We start from the raw sequence: 25,671 nt of genomic DNA, 5'->3' as shown, positions 1-25,671 counted from the left end.
CCTTTTCTTAAGGCACCTTCCCTCAGACTTCAAATCACCTTTGATTTCTTTCTATTGTACAGAATCAGTATAGACCACTGGCTGCCTATTTCCCCCAGGGCCCTGTGTTATATTGACCACCCATATTCTATTAACTACCTCCTAAGCATCTGCTTACCAGAGACACTGTGCTCTATTAGCCATCTCCACAACTTTCTGCAGGTCAGGCCTCCCTGCCTACCTCTCTGACCCTGCAGTGCATTATGGTATTTGCATCAACCTGACTTCTGACAGGTGCAGCCATCCTACTTCTACTGTTTCAGAGTCCTAACCATTGCTATCAGTGATCCTAGTCCTGTAACATCCTCTCCTAGTCTGAGCCATTGCAAGTCACCACCAAACTTCTGAGTGATGCTGCTGCCCCTTTCCCCAGAGCATTCCTTACAGCTTTAGCAAATTGTGTGTCCCCAGGGTCCTCCGGCAGAATATAGTTCTTCAGAGGGTAAGCATAATATGTTTATTCTATCATTCCCACTTTCCTGAGCCTTTAATCCCTTATCCCCTATCTACTATGGCAACTCTAGCATTTCTGCCTCACTTATGTGGACCATTGTTTTTTTCCATACTTTGAGGAGCCATTCTAGTAGTGAGTTCACATGATCTCCTGAGCTCTTTCCCAGGAAGTTAAATCCTGTATCTTAGGAAAGAAATTTTCAAATCAATTAATTCTCCCTTACTCAATTTTATGTTCCACTTCTCCTGATCAAGGCCCTCAGAATTCAGTCCCATGCTGACTCTATCAGCACCTTCAAGGACATTCTGGCTAGGTCCTGCATCTCCTTCTTGCAGGATTCCCTTTCCTTTCTAATTAGGCCCAGCATATCTCCAGTGAGGCTGTGTTGTGACTTAACCCTGGATATAGGCCCAGTGGCCAGGATGGGAGGCAGAGGCAGATTCTGAGGGAAACACACATTATATTGCAGGGGAACAGGTTCTGCATGTTCAAGTAAGGTGAACTGTTAGCCCCTGATAGGAAAATGTGGAACACTTCCCAAATGCTCAAGTGGTTCAGAGAAAGCTGAGGATACAAGATTTTGGGGGATATCAATCCAGATGTTCCCATCCCATGTGTCAGGGTCCCATTCTTTCCTAACCAGAGCCCTGATCTTGGCATAGCAGAATTGTCTTGGTTGGGATTTTAACTGTCTTTCAACCTTGCTTTCAATAAGTTCTGGGCCTGGTCCTCAGATTTCTCTACCCAATACCTGGAAAAGATGAGGGCCTCTTTATATGCTAGGAATGAAGCCCTCTGGCTTTCTCACATAGCTTTTAATTGTTGATTAATTTAATTCACCTTTTCATTATTTTTTCCTAGAGGTCAAATTTAACAATAGCCACCGGATCTTCTGGCCCCCTTAGATTTAATATTTTCCACGTCTTTCTCAAAGGTCTTCTACATGGCACCAGTATTAACTACATTCCCTTCCACCAGTGCCATCCCAGTTCACTACCTGTGAAGGTATAACAATTCCTCTGCCACCTGTTCCAGGTGTCCATCTACTCCACCTACCATCAGTGGTGCGGTCCTCATTGCCAGCTGGGCAGCAGGTGATCCATCTTGAAAATTTCAGCACAGCCTCTACTTTCCTGAACCACTTCCTCAATCAACTGCTGCAGGTTGGCTTCCTGGAGAGCAGACTCAGAGGCAGAGTTCAGCATAAAGGGCTTTCATTAGGGAATGCTCTTGTGATCAACACCTGTGTAAGGGAAAATAAGGCAGCAGGACTGGACAGAGAAGAAGTTAAATTGTCTCATTTGGGGCAAGAATGACATGTTGATCAGTCACTGGCTGTGAAGCACCCAGAAAGGGGATATGACCTTGGGGGAGGTGGTTCTCCAGCTGAGGCAATTCCTGAAGAGGGCTGACAACTGAGGGCTGTCTGCTAGCAGCACTCCTAGCAACTGAAATAATAAGCTCTTTATTCCTGAATGAGGATTACAGCAGCAGATTGCAGAATCCACCACAAATGTTACATGATTTCTTCCACCAGAAAGTTGGTGGCCATAGAATGCTAGAAAGGAGAACAATTTTACTTATAAAACAGTTAATAAGATTTAAACTGCCAAATATTTTGTGGGGAAGTTGCAGTTCCTATGGTCAGGTTCCTCACTGAACTTAAACCACCTGATGATGTAACTGGCCTGTTGCTAGGCTACCACTTCCACACCTTTAGGCAATAAGCTATTATTGCACTATATAGCAAGCTTGGCCCAGTGCTCTGGGCGGAGGTAGAGATGCTAGTTCTCGACCTACCTCCGGGAGAACAAGCCGGGTAATAAACCCTTTCACCCCAAAGAACATTTTGCTGTCAATTTCTTTGGTCACATTGACTCCATAGAGATCTTGCCCAGAGCTGAAACCCATTGGCAAGATACATTTACACTTACATTTACAGCTTTATTTAAATAATATTTATTTAACATTTTAATTTATACCTTCCAAATATTTACACATAAAAATGTGAGCCTCTGTTAATACTTTTGCTCTAGTCCTCTGAAATACTAGACATAGGCCTTCTTAGCCTGAATCCATCCATTTCCTCCTGATAAGTTATGCCCTCCAAAATCCTGGTTTATTATATAACACTACGAAAATACAGATGAATAAGAAACAGATAAAATCACCGATTAATCTAACCCCCATAAGGACCTATTAACATTCTCAAGAGTATACACAAAAGTTTGTGTAGATACTTTAAATATATACTTCTAAATAAAGACTATATAGCATATACTTCTGAGGACTATTTTCCTCACTTGAGTATATGCTTAATTTTTCCAAGTAAATAAGTGTAGATGCCCATTAACAGTTTCAAGAGATGCATAATGTTTCAATATGTAGACATATCCTAATTTGCTACGCTGAGTGACTATTTTGAGAAACTCAGGTCATTTCACAATTTTTCACTCTTCAAAATGGTGAGAAGAGGCACAGCTTCATACAAGCCAATTATTCAGTTATTTCTTAAGGATACACCTCTACAGATGGAATTACTTGGTCAAAGAGCATGCACACCTTGAAGGCTCCCGAAACACATGTCCAAACGGACCTTGTACTGCTGTCTGTTCCCACCAGCACAGTTAGAGAGTGCCCCTCCCACCACACCCTCCCCACACCCTGGGGTGGAAGACAGGTGGATCTTCTCCAGTACGAATGCCAACAACACTCTCGACAGTTCCATAAAGACCCTGCCCCAACCAACCTTATAAAAGAAATGTGATAGAAGCACTAAAAATTCTCCTCTCTTCGATTGTATTTTCTTATTATTTCAAAATAGTAATTAATGTATTCACTTACACTGACACCAGAGTTGGCCAAGAAGGACATTTTCCTATCAAATGTCCCAGGACGCCGAAATAAAAGTGGTGTCCTTCTCTGCATGCCCCCAGAATAGGTTCCAGCACTTCATCGTTCAAAGGGTCTCTCTCTCCCTTCCTGCCCTTACCACTGCCATGGCCAGCAGTGAAATACACACCATGCCTGTGTCATCTGGTACCTGTACTGGGTGGCAACTGGTGTTCCAATCTCCAGTGGCTACTCCTGCTCCCACCTCAACTCCAACCCACCCTGCACACAAATCAGCTTCGTTTTCCTCTCATCCCATCATTCCTCTGATCACAAGTCTTTGGTATCTCTCACAGGTGCATGGAGTAATATGCAGATTCCTCAGATTAGCAATTGGGGTTCTTCCACGAATGGGGCTCAGCCCAACAGCCAGACTGTATTTCCCATCACTCCGTCGCCCCACACCGTGCACACAAAGGCAGGCCAGTCTCTTCCTTGCTGGAGCAGGATTCCCACCTCCTCGCATGTCTCCCCACCACTCCTCCCTCCTCCGATACCCTCTGCCCTTCTCACCATTGTATGCTATCCTTCCAGCCCAGCTTACTTAAATGTCCCCACCTCTGTAAAACTCCCTGAACACTGCTGCCTGGGGAAGTTTCTGCTGCCTCTAAGCACTAACAGGAAGCAGCTGGCCATGATCAGAGGCTCCCGGTTTTGTTAATATCTTTTTGTTTCCATAGGTCTTGGCTCTCCATTAGATCATAAACTGAAGAACAAACACATGTCTCTTTTTTCTGCTTAAAACACACAACTTTATTGATGACATAAAAATAAAGTCTCAAATGTATAAACATAAGTCCACACAAAGGACTGAAGATTACCTTGTTTATGAAGAATCAGTTCAGTTTCTGCTCATGAAGCATACTAAATCCAGACAAGGTAATAATCAACACATGTATTTTCAGTACAACTTTGAATTCATTTGGTGTTCATAAAATGATGCAGCTATAGACATCATAAGTAACATCAGTTTCGAAGTTATAATGTAATTTACACTGTGCATTATGTCCAGCCTGCAAAGCCAAAATATTACTCAGGTTTATTTGGAAATATACAACTGATCAGAGTTTACTTAATAATAGCTCAACTCGTTCTTTCACCTCTGGGTCATTGTATTCTGCTGCTAAGACTCGAAGTTTTTTGGCACATGCTTTAGGTCGTTGGAATAAAAAATAAAGGGAATTTTTACTGAACTTGTCCTGGGTAAATACTTTTGCTCTTCTTTTAAAATGGTAATTTATATTTTCAAATAGTGAGAGTGCACTAAGAATATTCTCTTTTGTTTCTTTCTTGCTAAAGATATTAATCAGTGATGTTGGTGCACTGGCAATTAGCAAGTCTTTTGTCATAGATGGATTTTTAGAGAAATTCAAAAGCATTCCCAAAATCTGGTCTTTCGTTTCTCCACTTCCCACGGTTAACAAACGAAGAAATTCTGAAATATAATTTGTAACCATATGCTGATATTCACTGATAATAGTCAGATGCTTTATCAATCTTAGTCCAGCCAGCTGCACAGTTGAATTCAAGGGATAGGTGATGGTGTCTTCACATACTTGGTTTAAGTATGTTTTAACCTTCCTATGATTTTCCGCAGCCACTGAGATATTATTCAGTGCATTTAGAGCCTTCTGCCTAACACTGGGGTAGGGATTGTTGAGCAAGCTTTCAATAATTGAGATTCTACCTGCATTCCGAATGACTTCGTGTGAAAATGGATAATCAGGACTGTTATATAGAGCATTATTGGCTATTTCATGAATAGAGGGATCCTCAGTCATCTCAATCATGCAAATGAGTTTTTCAAGCTCTCGTGGATCCATATTGGCTTCACGTTTACAGCGGCAGGTCCAGGGCTGAGTTTTCTCCTCAGACCTCATCTGCTTTTTGAGCTCATCCCCAGGCAGAAAGCAAGACTCATTTTGGTATGGAAATTTCATCTCCGTCCAGAACATGGCTCCCGCCCATGATCCCATTCCTGCCCCAGGAACCATGGATGGATATGTGCCTCTTGATTCAGCTGACTTTTTGGTCTTAGTCCTGGGTGCAGATTTGTCCTCATTTCTGTTTTCATTACCATCCCAGAACCAAGACCTTACATCAGTACCAGCAGTAGCCTCAAGCTTATCCTTAGTGCTGGCCTTATCTCCAGCCCCATACTCAAAATTGACATCTTTCTCACTCCTGGATCTGAGCTCATTACTACTCTCACTCTCAGCCCAAAACAAGGACCTTAAACTGATCTCCTCAATATCAGGGCTGGACGCTCTGCTTAGCTTATCCTCATCTACATCCTCAGCAAAAGTCCAGGACCCCATGCCAGTCTCTTCCCCAGCCCCAAGCCTACACCCTGTAGTGGCTGCATCTCCATCCCATAGCCAAGACTCCCTGACCTCAGCCCCAGGCCCAGCCTCGGCACCCACACAGGAGTCCATACCAGCCACCTCCTCAGATCTGATCCAGGACCCAATATTGGCCTTGTCCTGAACCCCAAATCTGGAACTAGTGATGGCCTCTTCCCTAGCCTCTGATCTGGATTCAATACTGGCTTCACTTTTACCCCTAGGCCTGGACACAATACCAGCCTCTTTTCTCCAGAACCAGTATCTTCTACTAGCCTCACACCCAGCCCCAAACCAGGGTCCTTGGCTGGCCTCTGTCTCAGCACTGACCTGGGACCTTCCCCTGCCCTGGTCCGCAGCCCTAGCCCAGGACCCTCCACTTGCCTGGTCCTCAGGCCCTGGCCTGGACCCAGCCCAGGATTTTCCACTAGCCTGATCCTCAGTGCCAGCCTGGGAGACGACTCCACTGCCCTGATCCTCAAATCTAGCTTTGGAGCAGCTACCAATCTGATCCCCAGCTCCAGCCCAGGACCTTTCACTGGCCTGACTTCCAATGCCAGCCCAGGACCCATGACTGGACTGGTCTGTGGGCTGTGGACTAGACCCTGCAATGGCTTGTTGGTCCTTAGCACCAGACCAGAATCTTCCCCCGTTGTCCTGATCCTCAAATCCAGACTTAGGACAGCTACCAGCCTGCACCCTAGTCCTAGCCCAGGAACCACCACTGCCCAGACTCCCAGTGTCACCCCACGACCCATCACTAAACTGACTCATGGGCCCTAGCTTAGACCCTTCAACAGCCTGGCCACTAGCCTCAGCCCAGGACCCTCTTGCATTGGCCTGACTCCCACTGGAAGCATAGGATCCTCCACTGGCCTGGTCCCCTGTGCCAGCCCAGGAATCTCCAGCAGACTGGTCCCCACTGTCAACCCAAGATCCTCTTCCACTGGTCTGATCCTCAAATCTAGGCTTTGCCCCACCACTAGTCTGATCCCCAGGTCCAGCCCAGGACCCTCCATTGGCCTGGTCTACAACCACAACCAAGAACCCTCCACTGGTTTGGTCCCTAGAGTCAGCCCAGGACCTTCCACTGGATTGACTTGCAGGCCCCAACTGGGATCCTCCACCAGCCTGGCCACCAGCCCCAGCCAAAGACCCTTCTTGACTGATCTGATCCTCCGATCCAGGCTTGGACCCACCACCTGACTTATCACCAGTCCTAGCCCAGGAGCCCCCACTAGCCTGGTCAACAGCCCCAGCCAAGAATCCACCACTGGCATGATTCCCAGTGCCAACCCAGGACCCAGCACTGGACTGGTCCACAAGCCTTGGCCTAGACTCTCCATCCTCCTGCTCCCCAGCCCTAGCCCAGGGCTCACCACTGGATTCATCTGCAGGCCCCAGCCTGGACCGTCCACTAGCCTGGTCTGCAGTGTCTACCCAGGACCTCTCACTGGACTGGTCCTCAGTCCCCAGCCTAGATCCTCCACTGGACTGGCCCCCAGCCTGAGCCAAGGACACATTTTCACTAGACTGATCCTCAAATCTAGGTTTGGATCCACCACCAGACAGATCACCAGTCCCAATCCAGGTCCCTCCACTAGCCTGGTCCACAGCTCCAGCCCAGTACCCAATACTAGCCACATTCCCAGCCCTAGCCTCAGCCCAGGACCTTCCATTAGCCTGAATTCCAGCCCTACCCTGGGACCTTCCACTGGCTTGTTCCTCAGCCCCAACCCAAGACTCTCCATCGGCCTGGTTCTCAGCTATTGTCCAGGACCCTCCAATGGCCTCTTCCCCAGCCCAGGACACACCAGCAATCTGGTTTCCAGTGCCAACCCAAGACCCCACACTGGCCTGGTTCTGAGCCACAGTGCAGGACCCTCCCATGGCCCTGTCCCCAGCCTCTGCCCAGGAACCCCCACTGGCCTGACTCTCAGGCCAGAGCCCCCCACTGGCCTGGTCCCCAGCTCCAGCCCAGGATCCAATACTAACTTCATCTTCAGCTCTAGCCCCAGCCCAGGACCTACTACCAGACTTATCACTTACCCCACTCCAGGACTCAATACACACTTCACTCTCATCATCAGCCCAAGACATGCTATTCTCCCAGTATCCATCCCTGGCCTGGAACCTAAATTTGATCCATCGCTCAGAAGCAATCCAATCCTCGACACCAACCCCACTCCAGTAACAGTCATGGACCTTAGACTGCATCTTTCTGCATGCTTGAGTGCCTGTCTCACCCTCACTCTCAGAAGTGGTCATTACCCTAGCTTTGGGCTTTACATAGACCACGTCTTCTCCTGTGGCTTCTGCCTCAGATTTAGGTATGACTTTATCCTTTGTCCTAGGCAAGGCCTTACTCTGGGACTGGGACACGGACTGAGGTTGGCCAGAGCCCATCATCTCTGCCCCAGTCTCTACCTTAGACTCAGAAATGGGATTGCTCCTGACCTTACTCCTGGCACCAAGCAAGGCCTCACCCTGGGAACTGGGTGGAGCCAAGGACAAGGAAGAACCTGTTGTATTTGGCCCAGCCCCTGCCTTAGGCACACCACTGGGACTGTGCCTGACCTTATTCCTAGCACCAGGAAAGACTACACCTTGGGAATTAGACACAGCTGGGGGCCGGGCAGAGCCAACTGTACCTGCTGCAGCCTCTGTCTTAGACACAGCATTGGGATTGTCTTTTATCTTATTCTCGGTATCAGGAGAGGCCTCACCCTGAGAAGTGGGCAAAGTCTGGGGCTGAGCAGTGCTTGTTGTATCTGTTTGAGACTGGGAAGAACCTATTGTATCTGGACCAGCTCCTGCCCTAGACACATCATTGGGATTGCCCCTGACCTTATTCCTGGCACCAAGCAGGGCTTCACCTTGGACATTAGATACAGCTGGGGGCTGGACAGAGACCATTATATCTGCTCCAGCCTCTCTCTTGGACACAGCATCAGGATTGCCCCTGACTTTATTCTTCACACCAGGCAAGGCCTCACCCTGAGAACTGGTCACTGCTCGGGGCTGGGCAGTGACTGGTGTATCTGTTTGAGGCTGGGCAGAGCCTACTGTATCAGACCCAGTCCCCACCTTAGACATAGGAATGGGATTGCCCTTGACCTTATTCTTGACACCAGGCAAGGCCTCACCCTGGGAAGTGACCATAGCCTGGGACTGAGCAGAGCCTGTTATATCCGTTTGAGGCTCAGTAGAGCCTGTTGCATGTGGCCCAGCCCCTGCCTTAGACACAGCCTTGGGATCACTGTTGACCTTACTCTTAAGAGTACCAGATAAGGTGTCACCTTGGGAATCAGACACAGCCTTGGGCTGGGTGGAGCCTGTTGTAAATGGCCCAGCCCCTGCCTCAGACACAGCACTGAGACTGCCCAGGATCTCATTCCTGGCACCAGGCAAGGCCTCACCCTGGGAACTGACCACAGCATGGGGCTGGGCAGAGCCTGGTGTATCTGTTTGAGACTCAACAGAAACTGTTGTATCTAGCCCAGTCCCTGCCTTAGACATAGCATTGGGATTGCCCCTGACCTTATTCTTAGCACCAGGCAAGGCCTCACCCTGGGAACTGCCCACCGCCTGGGGCTGAGTAGAGCCTGGTGTGTCTGTTTGAGGCTGGGTAGGGCCCATTGTATCGGGCCCAGCCCCTGCATTAGACACAGCCTTGCAATTGCCCTTGACCTTATTCTTAGTACCAGACAAGGCCTCACCCTGGACGTTGGGTATAGCCTGAGCCTGGGCACAGCCCACTTTAACTGGCCCAGTCCCTGCTTTAGACACAGCCTTGGGATTGCCCTTGACTTTATTCTTAGTACCAGATAAGGCCTCACCTTGGGAATCAGACACAGCCTTGGGCTCGGTAGAGCCTGTTGTAAACGTCCCAGCCCCTTCCTCAGACACAGCACTGGGACTGCCCAGGACCTTATTCTTGGCACCAGGCAAGGCCTCACCCTGGGAACTGGCCACTGCCTGGGGCTGGATAGAGCCCATTTTATTTGGCCTAGCCCCTGACTTAGACACAGCATTGGGATTGCCCCTGACCTTATTCTTAGCACCAGGCAAGGCCTCACCCTGGGAACTGGCCACTGCCTGGGACTGAGTAGAGCCTGGTGTATCTGTTTGAGGCTGTGCAGGGCCCATTGTATCGGACCCAGTCCCTGCCTTAGACACAGTCTTGCGATTGCTCTTGACTTTATTCTTGGTACCAGACAAGGCCTCAGCCTGGGAACTGGCCACAACCTGAGTCTGGGCATAGCCCATTGTGTCTGGCCCAGTCCCCACCTTAAACACAGCATTGGGATTTTCTCCGACCTTATTCCTGGAACCAGGCAAGGCTTCACCTTGGGAATTAGAGACAACCTGGGGCTGGGCAGAGCCTACTGTATCAGGCTCAGACTCTGTCTTACACACAGCACTGGCATTGCCCCTAACCTTATTCTTAGCACCAGGCAAGGCCTCGCCCTGGGAACTTGCCACTGCCTGGGGCTGAGTAGAGCCTGGTGTATCTGTCTGAGGCTGGGCAATTGTGGTTGGTCCAGCCCCTGCCTTAGACACAGACTTGGGATTGCCCCTGACCTTGTTCTTAGTACCTTGGGAACCAGCTGCAGCCCGGAGCTGAGCACAGCCCACTGTATCTTGCCCAGCCCCTGACTCAGACATAGCATCGGTATTGCTCTCAACCTTATTTTTGGCACCAGACAAGGCCTCAACCTGGGAATTGGCCACAGTTGGAAGCTGACCACAAGCCTTCGGTTCTGCCTTAGCCCCTGCCCTGGAAATGGCATTAAGATCTCCCCTGCCATCAACCCTGGAATCAGGAAAAGCCTCAGCATGGGTCTTGGCCCCAGCCCAAGGCTGCACACAGGTTTTCATATCTGTCCCAAGCCCTGCCTTGCACTTACCTTTGGCTTTTCTCCTAGCCTTACCTCTGGGACTAGGTGAGGGCTCAGCCTGGCTCTTGGTGAGAGCCTGAGGCTGTGTCTTTGGGTCTGTCCCAGCCCCCTCTTTAGGCAAGGTGTTAGCATTGTCCCTAGCCTTATTCCTGCTATCAGGCAAGGCATCAGCTGGGACATCAGCCACAGGCTGAGGCTGTGTATAGGACTCAGTGTCTGTTCCAGCTCCCACATTAGACATGGCATTGGGATTACCTCTGGTCTTAACACTGGCATCAGACAAGGCCTCGGCCTGGGAATTGGCCCTCAAGTTTGCCCTGGCCCCTGTTTTAGCCATGGCATTGGGATTGCATCTACCCTTAACCCTGGCATCAGACACAGTCTCCACCTGAACACTGGCTACAGCTTGAGGCTGGGCAGCAGCCCTCATGTCAGCTCTAGCCATTGCCCTAGATGTAACATTTGTATCTGCCCTGTCATCAACCCTGGCACCACTTGTTGCCTCAGACTGTTTCTTGGCCACAGTCTGAGGTTGTGCTGAAGCTCTAATATCTGCTCCTGCCCCTGCCTTACACATGGCATTGGTATCACTCCCAGCACCAACCCTTGCTCCAGGCATGGCTTCAGCCTGTGCCTTGTCTACAGTCTGAGGCTTGGCAGAAGCCCTCACATCTGCCCCAGACCCTTGCCGAGACACAGTTTTGTGATTCCCCTTGGCCTCAACCACAGCACCAGGCATGTCATCAAACTGGATCTTGACCACAGGCTGAGATGGTAGATAGGACCTCATGTCCGCTCCAGCTCCTGCCCTGGACGTGGTATAAGGACTTCCCTTAGCATCAACTGTGGTAGCAGGCCCAGCCTCAGACTGAGTCTTGGCCACATTCATAGTCTCTTCCAGGGGTCTTGCCTTGGTCTCAGCCACAATCCCAATCTTGTTTATGGCACCCATCTTGGCCATTTCCCTGGTCACTGCCAAGGCCTCACTCTGTGTCACCATTATTCTGTTCATCTTGGCCTCTTTTGCAGCCAATACAAGAGCTTCTGCTTTGGTCTGGGTCACTGCCTCCTTCTTGGCTACTCTCCCAGCCTCAGAGTCAGTTTGGGTCACTGCCTCTTTCATGGTCACTTCCCTGGTTTTGGCCTTGGCCTCAGTCAGAGTCACTGCCTCTGTCATGACCACTGTTCCAGCCACTGTTTTGGACTCAAGTTGGGTCTCTGCCTCTGCTCCCGTCATTATCTTGGCCTGAGAGTCAGCTGTGGGTCTGACGCTAGCAGTGGCTTCTGCCTTTACTTCAGCCCCAGGCCTACCTCCTGTTCCAGTTTCTCTTCCAGTCTTGGCCTTGGGTCTAGTTTCAATCTCTGTCCCAGCAATGGCTTCACTCACGGCCACGGTCTGGTTCTGTACCCCAGCCACAGTCTCCACCTTGACTCTGGACCCATTTCTGGAAAGTTTTCTCACACTCTGGGCTCTTCCCTTAGTTAGTCTGTAAATGTAGTAGCAAGTACCAGCCCAGATCGCCAGTCCTGCAGTCAACCAGCCCACTTCCTGAACACGACCCATATAATCACTCCTGCTGAAGGCACGAACAAGGTACAGGGACCTCAGTTGGGCTGGGAAAAGAGGGTACTAGGTCTAAGTGTAGGCCTGGGAAGGCACTGGTCTTCAGCCACTCAAAAGGCCACTACAGCTGCCACTGGAGGTGGACCTAGAAGTATAGGAAGGAAAAGGACTAAAATTTATTTTCTAATTCTGTCCATCATACAGATAGATATACAGAAGGAAATGAAAGTGCAGAAATGACATGCTTGGTGGGAGAAGAGGATGATAAGCCAACTCTCTCTCCATCCCTTTTATTTTCTCCCCTCCCCATCTTCCCCAGGGCCCAACAATTTCCCTCAAGGAACTTCCATACACATTTCCTTATACCAAATGAACAATGGAGAGGATGCTGGGAGAGCTGACTGTGAATGGGAGAGACTGAGAGGCTTCAGACCTTGATTTTTGCTTGGACCTACTCTGGTCACCACTCCCATGGGTCCCCACCCTCATACCAACCTGTAATGATCCAGGAAGTTCCCTTCTCTTGATTGGTGATATACTCTAAAGTTGATCTGTAAACTCATGAGATCTGTGGACCTAGAGACAGACAGATGGAGGGACAGACGGGAGTGGACATTTTATTCTTGATGTGACAGGCTTATTACTAGCAAACTACCTCTCTATCAGCCCTCAGTTTACCCCACTTCCCATACCAAATAAAGGTGAGGGCATGGGGTAAGTGACAGGGATGGTGGGAAACTTGGTTGGGAAAGGCAGAGGCTGAGGACCCTCCAGACTGAACACAAGCCCTGATGGATGCACAGTGGTCTCCACCAACCCACCCTAGAGGTCTATGCAGGCACTTCCAACTTCTTACTAGTCTATACTGATCAGAGGCAATTTCCTCCTTGTGTCTTTGATTCCATTGATCTTAGTTGCGGCAGCAGACCTGCAGTCAGATCTATGGGCAAGTAAACAAGCAAGAGGTAAGAGAGACTGAGTCCTTCACAGAATAGACAAGCACCCTGATCCTGGACCCCAGTACTTGCCTTGCCAGAGCCCATAGCCAGTTTTCTAATGTGGCCCAACTCATGATCTCTCCCCTCAAGCCTTCTTCAGTTACACTCAAGCCCACCCTCACCCCAATAATTCTTACTATCCCCTGCGCTGAAATAAGTAGGGGGTGTGGCAACACTGGAATCTGGCAGAGCCTAGGAGAGACAAGGCATCCCCCACTGAGACCCTCTCAAGTCTCAGCCACCTTCTTTTGTTATCCCCATGCATTGCCCACCTTCACACCAACCTCCATGGCTCCAGGCCAGTCTCCCCCTTTCCCTTGCTTCCTGCGGTAAACAGCCCCACTGTAGGCCTAGGAACAAACAGAGGGAAGGTGAATGTGGAGTGCTTGTGACATCCGAGCATCTAAGACATAGGTCCCAGTACCTGCCTTGCTGGATTTACAGACCCGTTCTCTGGCAGGCAGAACCTGGGGCTTCCCCAGCACTGCAACGGGCACAGTGGAAAGGGGAGGCAGAAAAAATAAAAGGGGAGAGACAGAGAGAAATTATTTTAAAACCACCTGTAGGATTCTAGGACTTCTCCCAAAAGTCCATCATTTCCTTCACCAAGCTAAGCTGCTCAGGCAGGAGAACCTGGAACACTAGAAAACCAATAGAGATGGAGCCCCCCAGATTCCAGACTCTAGAATCCTAGTCTACTGCCATCTACTTCCCCTTAAGCCCATCTCTAGGAGTCTACAGCAGAAGAGACAAGGTGTGAGGGGAGGCTATTGCCTCTGCAAAATCACTATCCGCCTCTGGAAAGGCTATCTCAGCAAAAAAAAAAAAAAATAGTAATATTCTTTAACACAGCAATCTGTATTTTCTCAATATTATCTGAAGTGCAAATAAAAGTAGTCATAGAAAAGTCTGCTGACTTTTCTGGTCTTCAACATATAACTCGAGTTAAAAATCCTAAGTGTGGTAAGTAAAGGTAGTTAGGGAAAGTCCCCTGGCTAGCTAGCTCCACCCCATATCCCAACCAGACAGTGGCGCCCGAGTTCCCCTCACAGACAATTACTACAGAACTTCAACGGTTCACAGCCAGAGCCCGTGCTCACACTGACCTCCACGGATTCTGTGCAGTTTTCTCCTCTCCTTTCTCGCCTCGCCACAAACAGTGCCACGCCGAACTACTGTCCGTCAGACAGGAGAGAGTAAAGACACTGGGCGCTTGGACCAGCACCCAGAACACAGGTCTCAATACCTGCCTTTCTGGATCCAGGAACCCGGACATCAAACGTCCCTCCCGGCATCCCCAGACACCACCCCCACCAACCCCGCCGTCCAGTCACCAGGGTCCACCATTTTCTCTGCAAACGCCACGGGCGGCGTGACCCTTCCCTAAAACGAGCAGGAAGCTGAGCGGACGTGTGCACGCAGTGATGAGAGCCAGGGAGGATGGGGCACCTCAATCTCTGCATTTCCTTCTTGAGACACTCCCGCCACCATCCACCCTGCACGCCACCAAGGTTCCCCTGCACGGACGTAGGCAGGAGAAGGTGGGCTCAGGAGCATCAGAGCGAAGCCCGCTTTGTCCCCCACCCCCGGACCTGCCGCCCTGGCCTCGGCGCGTGAGCCCCGGAACCCTTACCTGCTCTGTTTTCCCGGGGCCTAATGCCAGCCCACCGTGCGCAAGGCGCCGGGGAGCTGGTATCCAGACGGGGGTGACGACTGTACCGAAGGCTGCGTCGCTCTGCAGCTCCCGGTCACGTGGGAGCTTCGCGTCACCGACAAGTTCTCCTCCCCCCTCCCCTCCGACCCTCCTCCCCCACCCCTCAGCCGGCGGGTTGTTCCACAGGACCCTCCCCCCACCTCCGCACGCACCGGCTCCCCCTCCACCCGTCCGTGTCCAGGGGCCCACTGCGCGCCGCCCTGTCACTGAGCCCGGTCCTCTCCAGTCTGAGGGTCCACAAGTGGCATCACTGCTCTGCGGGTGGGGTTGCTCTTCTCTGGTTACCAGGGAGGGTCTGCATCCCCCATCTACCCCAGGCCTTGCTCTGGCCTTTTCAGTCGCTTCTTTGAGGGATCCTCTTTTTCTCTTAGACTGTAAGACAAATGCTCCCCATCACATACACTGGTGGACCAAAATGGGCTACAGAAAGGACATTATGAAACAGAGTGCAAGTGGAGGCTTAACTTTCTTTTTTACGTTCTTTTTCTTTCTTTTAGCATCATATTTATTCTTTTTGTAATCTGGAAATGCAGTCGTTTTTATTCTACATTTAAATATTAGGTCGTAAAAAATAACGAGACTCATTTGTTTACATTATCTTGCGCCACATTTAAAAATGTATTCTAGTTGCTATGAACTATTTCACAGCTTTCAAAACAGACTAGCAATTTTTGACATTTTAAATACAAAAATTTCCTAAACACAGCCAGCACGTTTTCAATGTGATCTATAAATTAGTCTTTGGAAAGTTGCTCAGTTTTCTAATCTTGGCAACTCTCCGCAAGAGATTTTCAACCTTTTGATGTTCTGGCCAAACTTGTGATCTTGTGTGTCAGGTGTGTTTGAGAACGTCCTCATAGATGACTCCTGGGTGGTTGAATGAAGACTCAGCTCCTGATGAATCCAATGCCTGGAAACTAGTGACTTCCCAGATAAACCTGGTTTCCATTCAAGGGGTTACATAACCACGTGATCAAATCAGTCCCATCACACCCTCGAAAGACCAACTGCTCTCCCACTGGAGGAAATCAAGCTTAGCGGATGGAATTTTCAGTTAATCATAACAACTGTGAGATATCTCCGGTGTCTGTCATTCATGTATTCTGTGTCACTTAGCAGCGGCTAGTGTTCAGCACCTTCCACGGAGACGGTGGTGAGGGTCTGGGGATGACTGTGAATCACTGCAACACCCCTGGGATCCGTGTCATTTTTCCCTCACAAAAAGCACAGTTTACAGGATCCCAAGCAGTCTCCAGGAGAAAGAAGCCTTTTCATTCCCCACCTTCTGTTACAATTTCACTACAGCACCCACACGAACCCCACATAATAATCCCAGAACTCGGAGACAAAGTATGCGGAAATTAGTCCCCAGACATCCAGCTCGCCCCACTGGGGAGCCATACTCTAAATATAGGCCCTTCAGGCAGCCGTTTTCTTAGAATGTTGAAATATGACACCCCTGCAGGAAGCTCCTGGTGAGGGGCCCCTGTGTGGGTGGTGAGCCTGGGAGCCCAGAGAGCCATAGACCTTTACTAATGGCTTTTCAGAATTCAATTGCCCATGACCAATGTATGCTCTCCACCAAAGGGAAAAATTCAGAAACTGATTACATTAACATTTAAAACTTCAAGAAAGCAAAAAACAGAAAACAAAACAAAACAAAACTCCACAAGTACAGGATGTCAAGTGGCTCACTTGTAATAATCTAAAAACTCTTACAAATCATTAATAAGATGATAACTTAATAAAAAAAAATGTGCCAAAAACATGAATGGATTTGTTCACAGAAAAGAAATACAACTGACCAGTAAACATATGAAAAGATCTCAACTTCAAAGAAATGCAAATTGAAGCAACTATGTTTTCCCATGTTTCAGCTAGGAGTATGTCAGCATTTAGAAATTTGATAATATATTGGCTGGTTTGTGGGGGAATGGGCACTTCTACACTTCCACAGCTCTCACACTCTGTTGGAGGCAGATAGTCTGATGCTATCTTTTTACAGAGGGCAGTTTGACAAAATCTATTAGATAATAAATATAAATAATATCCCACATACTCTTTGAGCAATTTTATCCCTAGGAATTTAGCCAGCCTATGTACCTGCACAGATTCACAAAGACATATATAGATACAGATATAGATATGGATATGGATGTGGATAGAAGTGTAAATATACAAGGATACCTATTGCAGCGCTTGCAAAGTTTTAAAAAAAACTGAAGCAGCATAAAGTGTGCATCGATAGGTGGACAATTAAGTACATTATGTTAAATTTATACAATATGGTTGATAAAGAGAAAGATTTAGCTATATCTATCCTAATGGAAAGATACTTAGGGTATTTTGTTATTTGGTGGGGGTTTTATTTCTGCTAAGTATACAAGATTCCATAAGAATACATTCTAGTGTAAGATTCAAACCCAGGAAAAGCACTCAGTACTGCGTTAACTCCACTATCCTCATCCACAGCAGTTACCTCCCCATTGTTTAAATTTGGTGAGTTAAATGCTTTTCTATACATTATATATACATGCACATCTTATTAAAATATACAAATGGGACCATATTTAATGTACTGCTTTGCAACTTTTTTCACTTAAAGTAGTATCTCAGAGAGCTCTAGAAACCAGGACATTTAAAGCTGCTTTATTTTTTTAACTGCATTTAAAGCTGCTTTATTTTCCTAACTGCTGCCTATTATTCCATAGCTTGGTTATGTTATTGTTTATTTAATCCTATTCCTCCACCCTTACCCCGTTGATGAACATAAAATTGTTCTGGGACTGGAGCTATTAAAAACATGATACAGTGAACAACCTGGTGCATAACAAGCTTTGCCCACAAGTGGAAGAATTTCTTTAGGATATGCTACTATACACAGTATTGTTCAGTTGACAGCGTGAGATTTTATATGATCAATACCGCAATATCAGATTTTATATATTTAATGGGTATACCAATAAACTGTTCTCCAAACAGGCTGGGCAATTTACACTCTTGTCAAGCATATGACAGGACACACTTCCCCATACTTTCATGTGCACTATAAATTAGTAAGTAGTGCCAATATCAAAGGTAGAAAAATGGTATGAGATTGTCATTTTAACTAACATTTCCTAAGTATCTATATGCTTGAGCATCATTTCATATGTTTATTTGCATTTCTTCTCTGAGAATTAGTTGTTAACACCTTTTGAGTATTTTTCTGTTCATCAGTATTTTTCTCACTGATTTGTAGTTCCTTATGTATATCTGTGTATTAGTTATTTTTCTGTTATGTAGGTTGCACATATATTCTCCCAATCTGTCACTGGCATCATAATTTTATGGTATTTTTGGTACTCAGAATTGTTACATTTTGATGTCAAATACTAAACTTTTTCCTGTATGGCTTATGAGTTATGTTTCTATATATATATATATATATACACACACACATACATATGCATATATTATATACAAGTGCATATATATAGGTATGTATATATATATGGCCAAATCCCAGTATCATTTCAATAACAGTTCTTTATTCCCCACCTAATTTTAAAAGCTGACTCATCATATGTTCAATTCTCATTTATGACTCAGATATGTTTCATGAATGACTTTTCTGTTCCACTGACATATGTATATATTACTACCTCAATAGCACACTTCTAATTGGCATAGTAAGTTTTGCTGTCTGGGAGGACAAATCTTTCATCGCTCTGTCTTTTTTCAAACTATTTTTGGATATGCTTTGGGCATTTTAAGTAAAGCTCTAATTTCATTTTTCAAAAATCCTGTTGGACATTTATTGGGATTCCACTGAATTTTTAGATTAACTTGGGGAATAATTAAAATTGCAGTAATAAATTGTTTTCACCCAGGGTCATGTAGTATTTTCAAAATTTATTCTAATCTTCTTTTGTGCTCTTCAATAAAACTGTATAGTTTTCTTCGTGTAGATTTTACACATTTCTTATTAGGTGTATTTCCAGATATTTCATAGTTTTTGTTCACACTGTGAATGGTGACTTCTCACACATGATATTCATTCTTCATTTTTTAAGAAAATAATTTCAGTTTTTACAAAAATCATGTATGCTCATCATGATGCAACAATGCAGTGTAGTAAAGTACAAAGAAGAAAGATAAAATATCACTCAGATTCCAGCACTGTGAAATAACCATCAAACTTTCAAACAACAATCAAACATCATGAAACATTATACGCTCTTTAAGTCTGAACACTGCATTCTTTCTTAAGAATATACATATTCTTAATATGTGTGTGTACCTATATATAGTATCCCATTTCCTTTGCTTTCCTGTACTTTTTTTTTATCTCCAGTCAATGTGATTATTATCTCAAGCCCTTCTGCTGTACGTAGTTCAACTTACAGCCACGTTTTCTATTTCATTACTTCTATGATAGTGCTGTTAAGGCCTAGGCCTCTTTTGCAGTCTTTCTTTTTATCTAATTCTGCTGTTTATCATCTCATCTTTGAGCTCTTATTGTATTAAGTCTATATTCTTATTAACTTGTTTTACAGCTTGAAGTACTTGGAAATTTCCTCCTGTGCTTTGGGGTGTTTCTTCCTGTCTGGTTTCTTTGTCTCTCCCGTGCCATATCCTATATGGTTTCTGAGGGACACAGGCAAGGTTAAGAAGCTGGCTGCACTGCACCACTGTGCTCAGCTCTGCAATCTCCTGTTTCTTTACTTGCCTGTGACCTTTTGAAGTTTGTGTAATTGGGATGTGCCCCTTTCCTTGCTTGGTTGTTAATGATGACTCTCACTCCATGCCTGGCTGATTTTTTACTCCTTGTTTTTGTTTGCATTTTTTTAAGTATCAGGAGAGAGTCTGCAAGGCAGTATCTTTCCTATAATTAACATAGAAGCTTCTTCTATTTTCTATCTGTTCATTGCTGATGGAAGATAAGGCACAATTTTTGTATGTTGCTCTTGTATCGGGCCACTGTAAGGAATTTTTATTATTAGTTCTAAAAATTTGTCAGCTGATTCTCCCCAATTTTGTAGAGAGGTAATTATATTGTCTGTGACAGTTTTGTATTTTTCTTTTCTGATATTTTGTATTGCTCACTTCTTCTTTTTAGCTTATGGACAGAAAAAGAACTTCAGAGTAGTGTTGAATAGTAAAGGTGATAACAGACATCTTTATAGTCAGTATCTCATTCCTGACTATAATGAGAATGCTTAGTGTTTCATCATTAAGTACAACGCCTCTGTACATCTCTGGCACAAACCCGTTGCCAAGTTAAAGAAACTTTCCCTATTCTTCAAATGCTGAGCATTGTTACCAGGAATGGATGTTTAATTTTAATAAATGATTTTATAGTACCTATTGGGATGAGCATATTTTTAATATGATTTTAATATTGTTTTACCATAGAGAATTACAATAAAACTGTTCAAATAATGAATCACACTTGAATTCTTAGGATAAATCTCACATAGGAGTGACTATTTTTTAATACACTACTGGATTTCAATTTGCTGATATTTGATTTCCCATTTTCGCTCCTGTTCACTGATGAGATCAGTTTATGTCTTTTCTTTTTTGTGTGCCATCCTTTTGCAGTTTTTGGTATTAGGATTATACTGGCCTTGTAAAATGAATTGGGAAGTTTTCTATGTTCTGGAAATAGTTTATATAACAAGATAATTTCCTACTCCTTGGAAGTTGGGAGAACTTTGCTATAAAACAGTCTGAAGATGATAATTATATTTTTTCCTTTTGTTTGTCTTTTAAGTAGTAGATCTTTAACTATCTTTTGACATTCTTCATTGGTTATTGGTCTATTAAGATTTCCTACTTCTTCTTGAGTCAATTTGGGTAACTTGTATTTTCTTTAAATATGATCCATCTTTTCTGAAATTTCAAATTTGGTGATAAAAAATTGTGACTTGCATTTTCTTTTTTTCCCAAATTTCTTCTATGTTTGTAATTATGATTCTTAACATAGTTTATTTTCTCTTCTTTTTCTTGATCATATCTGCCAAATTTTTTTTCTCAAAGAACAAGTTCAGGTTTTATCAGTCAATTGTGCTGTGATTTTTTGTTGTCTCTTGTTTTCTATTCTTTTTTAATCTTTACTTTCTCCTTTCTATTTTCTTTGGATTCAGTGTATTATTCCTTTTCTATATTCCTAAATTGGGTATTTAGCTCATTTATCTTAAATCTTGCTTGTTTTCAAATTTGTACTTGTGTCTGTAAATCACCCTCTTCATATTGCTCTAGCCACATCCCACAGGTTTTACATCCGGTGCTCTCATGTTCATTCTTCTCTACATAATTTAAAGTGGTGATTTTTATTTCCTCTTTAGCCCATCTAAACAAGTCATTTTTCATTATAGATTAAGTGGAAACTCTTTATATTAATGTCTAACTTCATTTCATCATACCACATCATCTCCTTTTCAAAGCCTTCATTAATAATGCAGTTTAAAATATCCTTCCAGCCTCTATAACATCATGCAGTTTGATTTACATTAAAGAATTTCTCACCTGTTTATTTGTTAGTTATTAAATTATTCCTTTCTCTGGGATGTAAGCTCCTTGGGAATAGGGATATTGTCTCTTATTCACCACCACATATTCAGTACCTAAAACAGGGCCTGGAATACATAGAGACTCAAATATCTGCTGAACAAATAATGATCAATAAATGTAAACCTTACGATAATTATTCCTACTTTCTTTTAGAAATCGGTGGGATTTTACTGTTGAATGAGCATGTTCTAATTCATGGACACATGTTGTAAATCAAATCATTTGCAAAGAATGTTATTTCTGTTGTGTGCAAAGTTGTTTATATTAAAGAGATTAGTTAAAGGTTGTTGGTTATGTAATCCAAATGCTCTATATGCTTGCTAATCTGTGGATTACTGAAAGAAGTTTGGAAGGAGGAATGCAACAATTTTCCTTATATTTTATACCATATTTTACATTGTATATTTTGAAGCTACATCATTAATTACACAAATGAGTATAGCTGCTATGTTTTCTAGGTAATGTAACCATACTTATTAAATACCCCCTTTGTCCCTTTTAGTCCTTTTTGTCTGAAATTTTACTCTGCCTTATATTGATAATGTTACATTTATTTTCTTTTTATTTTTTCCTGTTGTATCTTTTTATTTAACACAATATAGAGGTGGATTTTTATTTTTATGCCTAATACAATGTAAGAGTCTCTGTCTCTTTTTAAGTGAGTTCAACCAATTCATACTGTGATTATGACATGTTTGGATTTATTTCTATCACACGTTTTTACATTTTCTATTTACTATGCTTTTTTGTTCCTTTTCCTCCCCCTTGTGTTATGTTGAATTTGTCCATTTTACCTATAGTGGTCTGGAAGTTATTACACTCTATTTTTACTCTATCCCATTTTTCAACCTCCATAACTTTTCCTTTTTCAGATACTAAGGAGTTTTGATTTCCACTATTCAGTCTCTCTGCATCTGTTAACCTGTTCATATCACTTCTTTCAACAGGACCACTGCCTCTTCCATGTTCTTAGCTAAAAGTAAAAGCTTTATTTTTTAAAACTTTTCCCTAAAAGTAAATCCAAAGCTATTAAGATCGCTAGCATAAAACATAGGGGGATATCTTCATGACCTTGGGGTAGTCAAAGGTGTCTTGGACAGGATAAAAAAGGTATTAAACATACAAGAGAAAATTGAGCTTTATCAAAATTTAAATTTTCTATTTACCCATAGACATTATTAATGAAATAATAGGCAAGCCACAAAATTGGAAAAAATATATATTTAGTACATATATCTGATAAAGACTTGTATCCAACTTACATAAAAACACGCAAATCAAGAATCAAAAGAAGAACCCAATGTAAAATTGGGCAAAAACTCAAATGGACACTTCAGAAAGAAATATGCCCAATCCTTAACATCTTTAGTAATCAGGGACATGAAAATTGAAACCACAAGGAGAGATCATGACACGCCCACTAGAATGGCTAAAACCAGACTAACAGCACCAAATGCTGGTGAGAATGGAGAAATCATAACTCACATACATTGCCATTAGGAGTGTAAAATGGTACGACCACTTTAGAGAACTTTTCCACCACTTCTTATAAAGTTTAACATTCACTTATCATAGAACCCAGCAGTTTCACTTCTGGGTATTTAATCAAGAAAAATGAAAAAATATGTCCATACAAAGACTAGTACATGAATGTTTATATCAACTTAATTCATAAAAGCCTAAAACAGGGAACAACAGGAGAAAGGATAAACTGTTATATGTATATACAGTGGAATACTACTCAGCAATAAAAAGTAATGAAATACTGATACATGCAACAACATGGGTAAATCTCAAAAGCAGTATCTTGAATGAAAGAAGTTAGAACAAAGAAGTATTGCAGGATTCCATTTATATGAACCCCAAGAACAAATAAAACTAATCGTGATGAGAGGAGAACCAAGATGGTGGCGTGAGTAGAGCAGCGGAAATCTCCTCCCAAAACCATATATATTTTTGAAAATACAATAAATACAACTAATCCTAAAAGAGAGACCAGAAGACACAGGACAACAGCCAGACTACATTCACACCTGCGAGAACCCAGTGCCACACAAAGTGGGTAAGATACAAGCCGCAGCCCGGCGGGACCCGAGTGCCCCTCACCCCAGCTCCTGGCAGGAGGAGAGGAGTCAGATCGGTAAGGGAGAGGGAGCCCAGGACTGCTAAACACCCAGCCCTAGCCATCCGCACCAGAGCACAGACACACAGTGCGTCCGTGGGGTGCTAGAAACTAGGGAAACAGGACAATAAAACCTGTGAGCGGGTCCCTGCAGCCGGCGCACCCAGGACAAAGAAAAGCGAGTGCTTTTTGAAAGTCTTAAAGGGACAGGGACCCCACAGCTGGACGGAAGTGCCCCGGCACACTTAGCCCAGCAGCTGGGAATCCCAGGGAACTCTGGGTGCCCGAACCCCCGCAGAGCAGCTCGGAGGCCCCTCACCATGATAAACAGCCTCCCGCCTGTTCCCCCTCTGACGCAGCTCCACCATATTGGAGAAGCAGCCTGACGCAGGCCACACCCACAGCAACTGCAGAGCTAAACTCCACAGTGGCCGGGCAAGATCGGAAGCCCCGTCTGCATGCAGCTGCCCAGCACAAGTCGCTAGAGGCTGCTGTTCTCCCAGGAGAGGAAGGCCACAAACTGGCAAGAAGGGGACTTTCTCTTACCCAACACATGCGCCAGCTCCCCACAAATATATCTATTGCCATGAAAAGGCAGAAGAAATTGATACAGACCAAGATCACAGAGGCAAACCCTGAGAAGGAGATAGACCTAACCAATTTTCCTGAAAAAGAATTAAAAATAAAGCTCATAACCATGCTGATGGAGCTGCAGAGAAATATGCAAGAGCTAAGGGATGATGTCTGGAAGGACATTACAGAAATGAAACAGTCTCTGGAAGGATTTATAAACAGAATGAATAAGATGCAAGAGGCCATTGATGGAATAGAAACCAGAGAACAGGAATGCATAGAAGCTCACGCAGAGAGAGATAAAAGAATCTCCAGGAATGAAACAATATTAAGAGAACTGTGTGACCAATCCAAAAGGAAAAAATATCCGCATTATAGGGGTACCAGAGGAAGAAGAGAGAGAAAAAGGGATAGAAAGTGTCTTTGAAGAAATAATTGCTGAAAACTTCCCCAAACTGAGGGAGAAAATAATCGATCAGACCATGGAAGTGTACAGAACTCCCAACAGAAAAGACCCAAGGAGGATAACACCAAGACACATAATAATTAAAATGGCAAAGATCAAGGACAAGGACAGAGTTTTAAAGGCAGCTAGAGAGAGGAAAAAGGTCACCTACAAAGGAAAACCCATCAGGCTATCATCAGACTTCTCAACAGAAACCTTACAGGCCAGAAGAGAATGGCATGATATATTTCATGCAATGAAAGAGAAGGGCCTTGAACCAAGAATACTGTATCCAGCACGACTATCATTTAAATATGAAGGAGGGATTAAACAATTCCCAGACAAGCAAAAGTTAAGGGAATTTGCCTCCCACAAACCACCTCTACAGGATATTTTAGAGGGACTGCTCTAGATGGGAGCACTCCTAAGACTAAATAGATGTCACCAGAGAAAATAAAATGACAGCAAAGAAAGCAGACCAACCAAATACTAACTAAAGGCAAAAAATAAAATCAACTACCCACAAAAGCAGTTAAAGGAAGCACAAAAGAGCACCGAATAAAACAACCAACATATAAAGAACGGAGGAGGAGGAATAAGAAGGGAGAGAAATAAAGAATGACCAGACAGTGTTTAAAATAGCTCAATAAGTGAGTTAAGTTAGACAGTAAGATACTAAAGAAGCTAACCTTGAACCTTTGGTAACCACGAATCTAAAGCCTGCAATGGCAATAAGTACGTATCTTTCAATAATCACCCTAAATGTAAATGGACTGAATGCACCAATCAAAAGACACAGAATAATAGAATGGATAATAAAGCAAGACCCATCTCTATGCTGCTTACAAGAGACTCACCTCAAACCCAAAGACTATAGGAACAAAGAAAGACTTAAGGAACAAAACAGCAGCAGAATCATAGAACCTAAGAATGAACTAATGGTTACCAAAGGGAAAGGGACTGGGGAGAAAGGGAGGAAAGAGAGGGATAAGGGTGAGGAAAAAGAAAGGGGGCATTACGATTAGCATGTATAATGTGGGGGGGGCATGGGGAGGGCTGTGCAACACAG

At 44.6% G+C, this 25,671-nt stretch overlaps 1 protein-coding gene across 12 annotated transcripts; it reads right to left on the bottom strand.

The window, feature by feature from the left end:
* Positions 1–4,120: 4,120 nt before the first annotated feature.
* ARMCX4 (armadillo repeat containing X-linked 4) lies at positions 4,121–14,932 on the bottom strand. Of its 12 annotated transcripts, XM_073227477.1 has the most exons (7): positions 14,824–14,932; positions 14,297–14,402; positions 13,615–13,674; positions 13,463–13,540; positions 13,014–13,132; positions 12,688–12,768; positions 4,121–12,337 (listed from the first exon to the last, which is right to left on the bottom strand). In XM_073227477.1, the coding sequence occupies exon 7, from the start codon at positions 12,190–12,192 to the stop codon at positions 4,447–4,449; it is 7,746 nt and encodes a 2,581-aa protein (XP_073083578.1). In that variant the 5' UTR covers positions 12,193–12,337; positions 12,688–12,768; positions 13,014–13,132; positions 13,463–13,540; positions 13,615–13,674; positions 14,297–14,402; positions 14,824–14,932; the 3' UTR covers positions 4,121–4,446. The 12 variants fall into 12 exon arrangements, with proteins under 12 accessions (XP_073083578.1, XP_017516975.1, XP_017516985.1 ...); XM_017661486.3 differs by lacking the exon at positions 13,615–13,674; XM_017661496.3 differs by lacking the exon at positions 13,615–13,674 and having other exon boundaries at positions 13,049–13,132.
* Positions 14,933–25,671: the final 10,739 nt, after the last annotated feature.

Source organism: Manis javanica, chromosome X (assembly GCF_040802235.1).
Source record: "Manis javanica isolate MJ-LG chromosome X, MJ_LKY, whole genome shotgun sequence".
Lineage (NCBI taxonomy): Eukaryota > Metazoa > Chordata > Mammalia > Pholidota > Manidae > Manis > Manis javanica.
Note: the sequence above shows the minus strand (reverse complement) of the source record. Positions and strands in the feature narration are given on the sequence as shown.

Excerpts from the sequence above, each read along its gene's own strand:
- ARMCX4 (XM_073227477.1), bottom strand. The coding sequence starts at position 12,192 with ATGGGTCGTGTTCAGGAAGTGGGCTGGTTGACTGCAGGACTGGCGATC.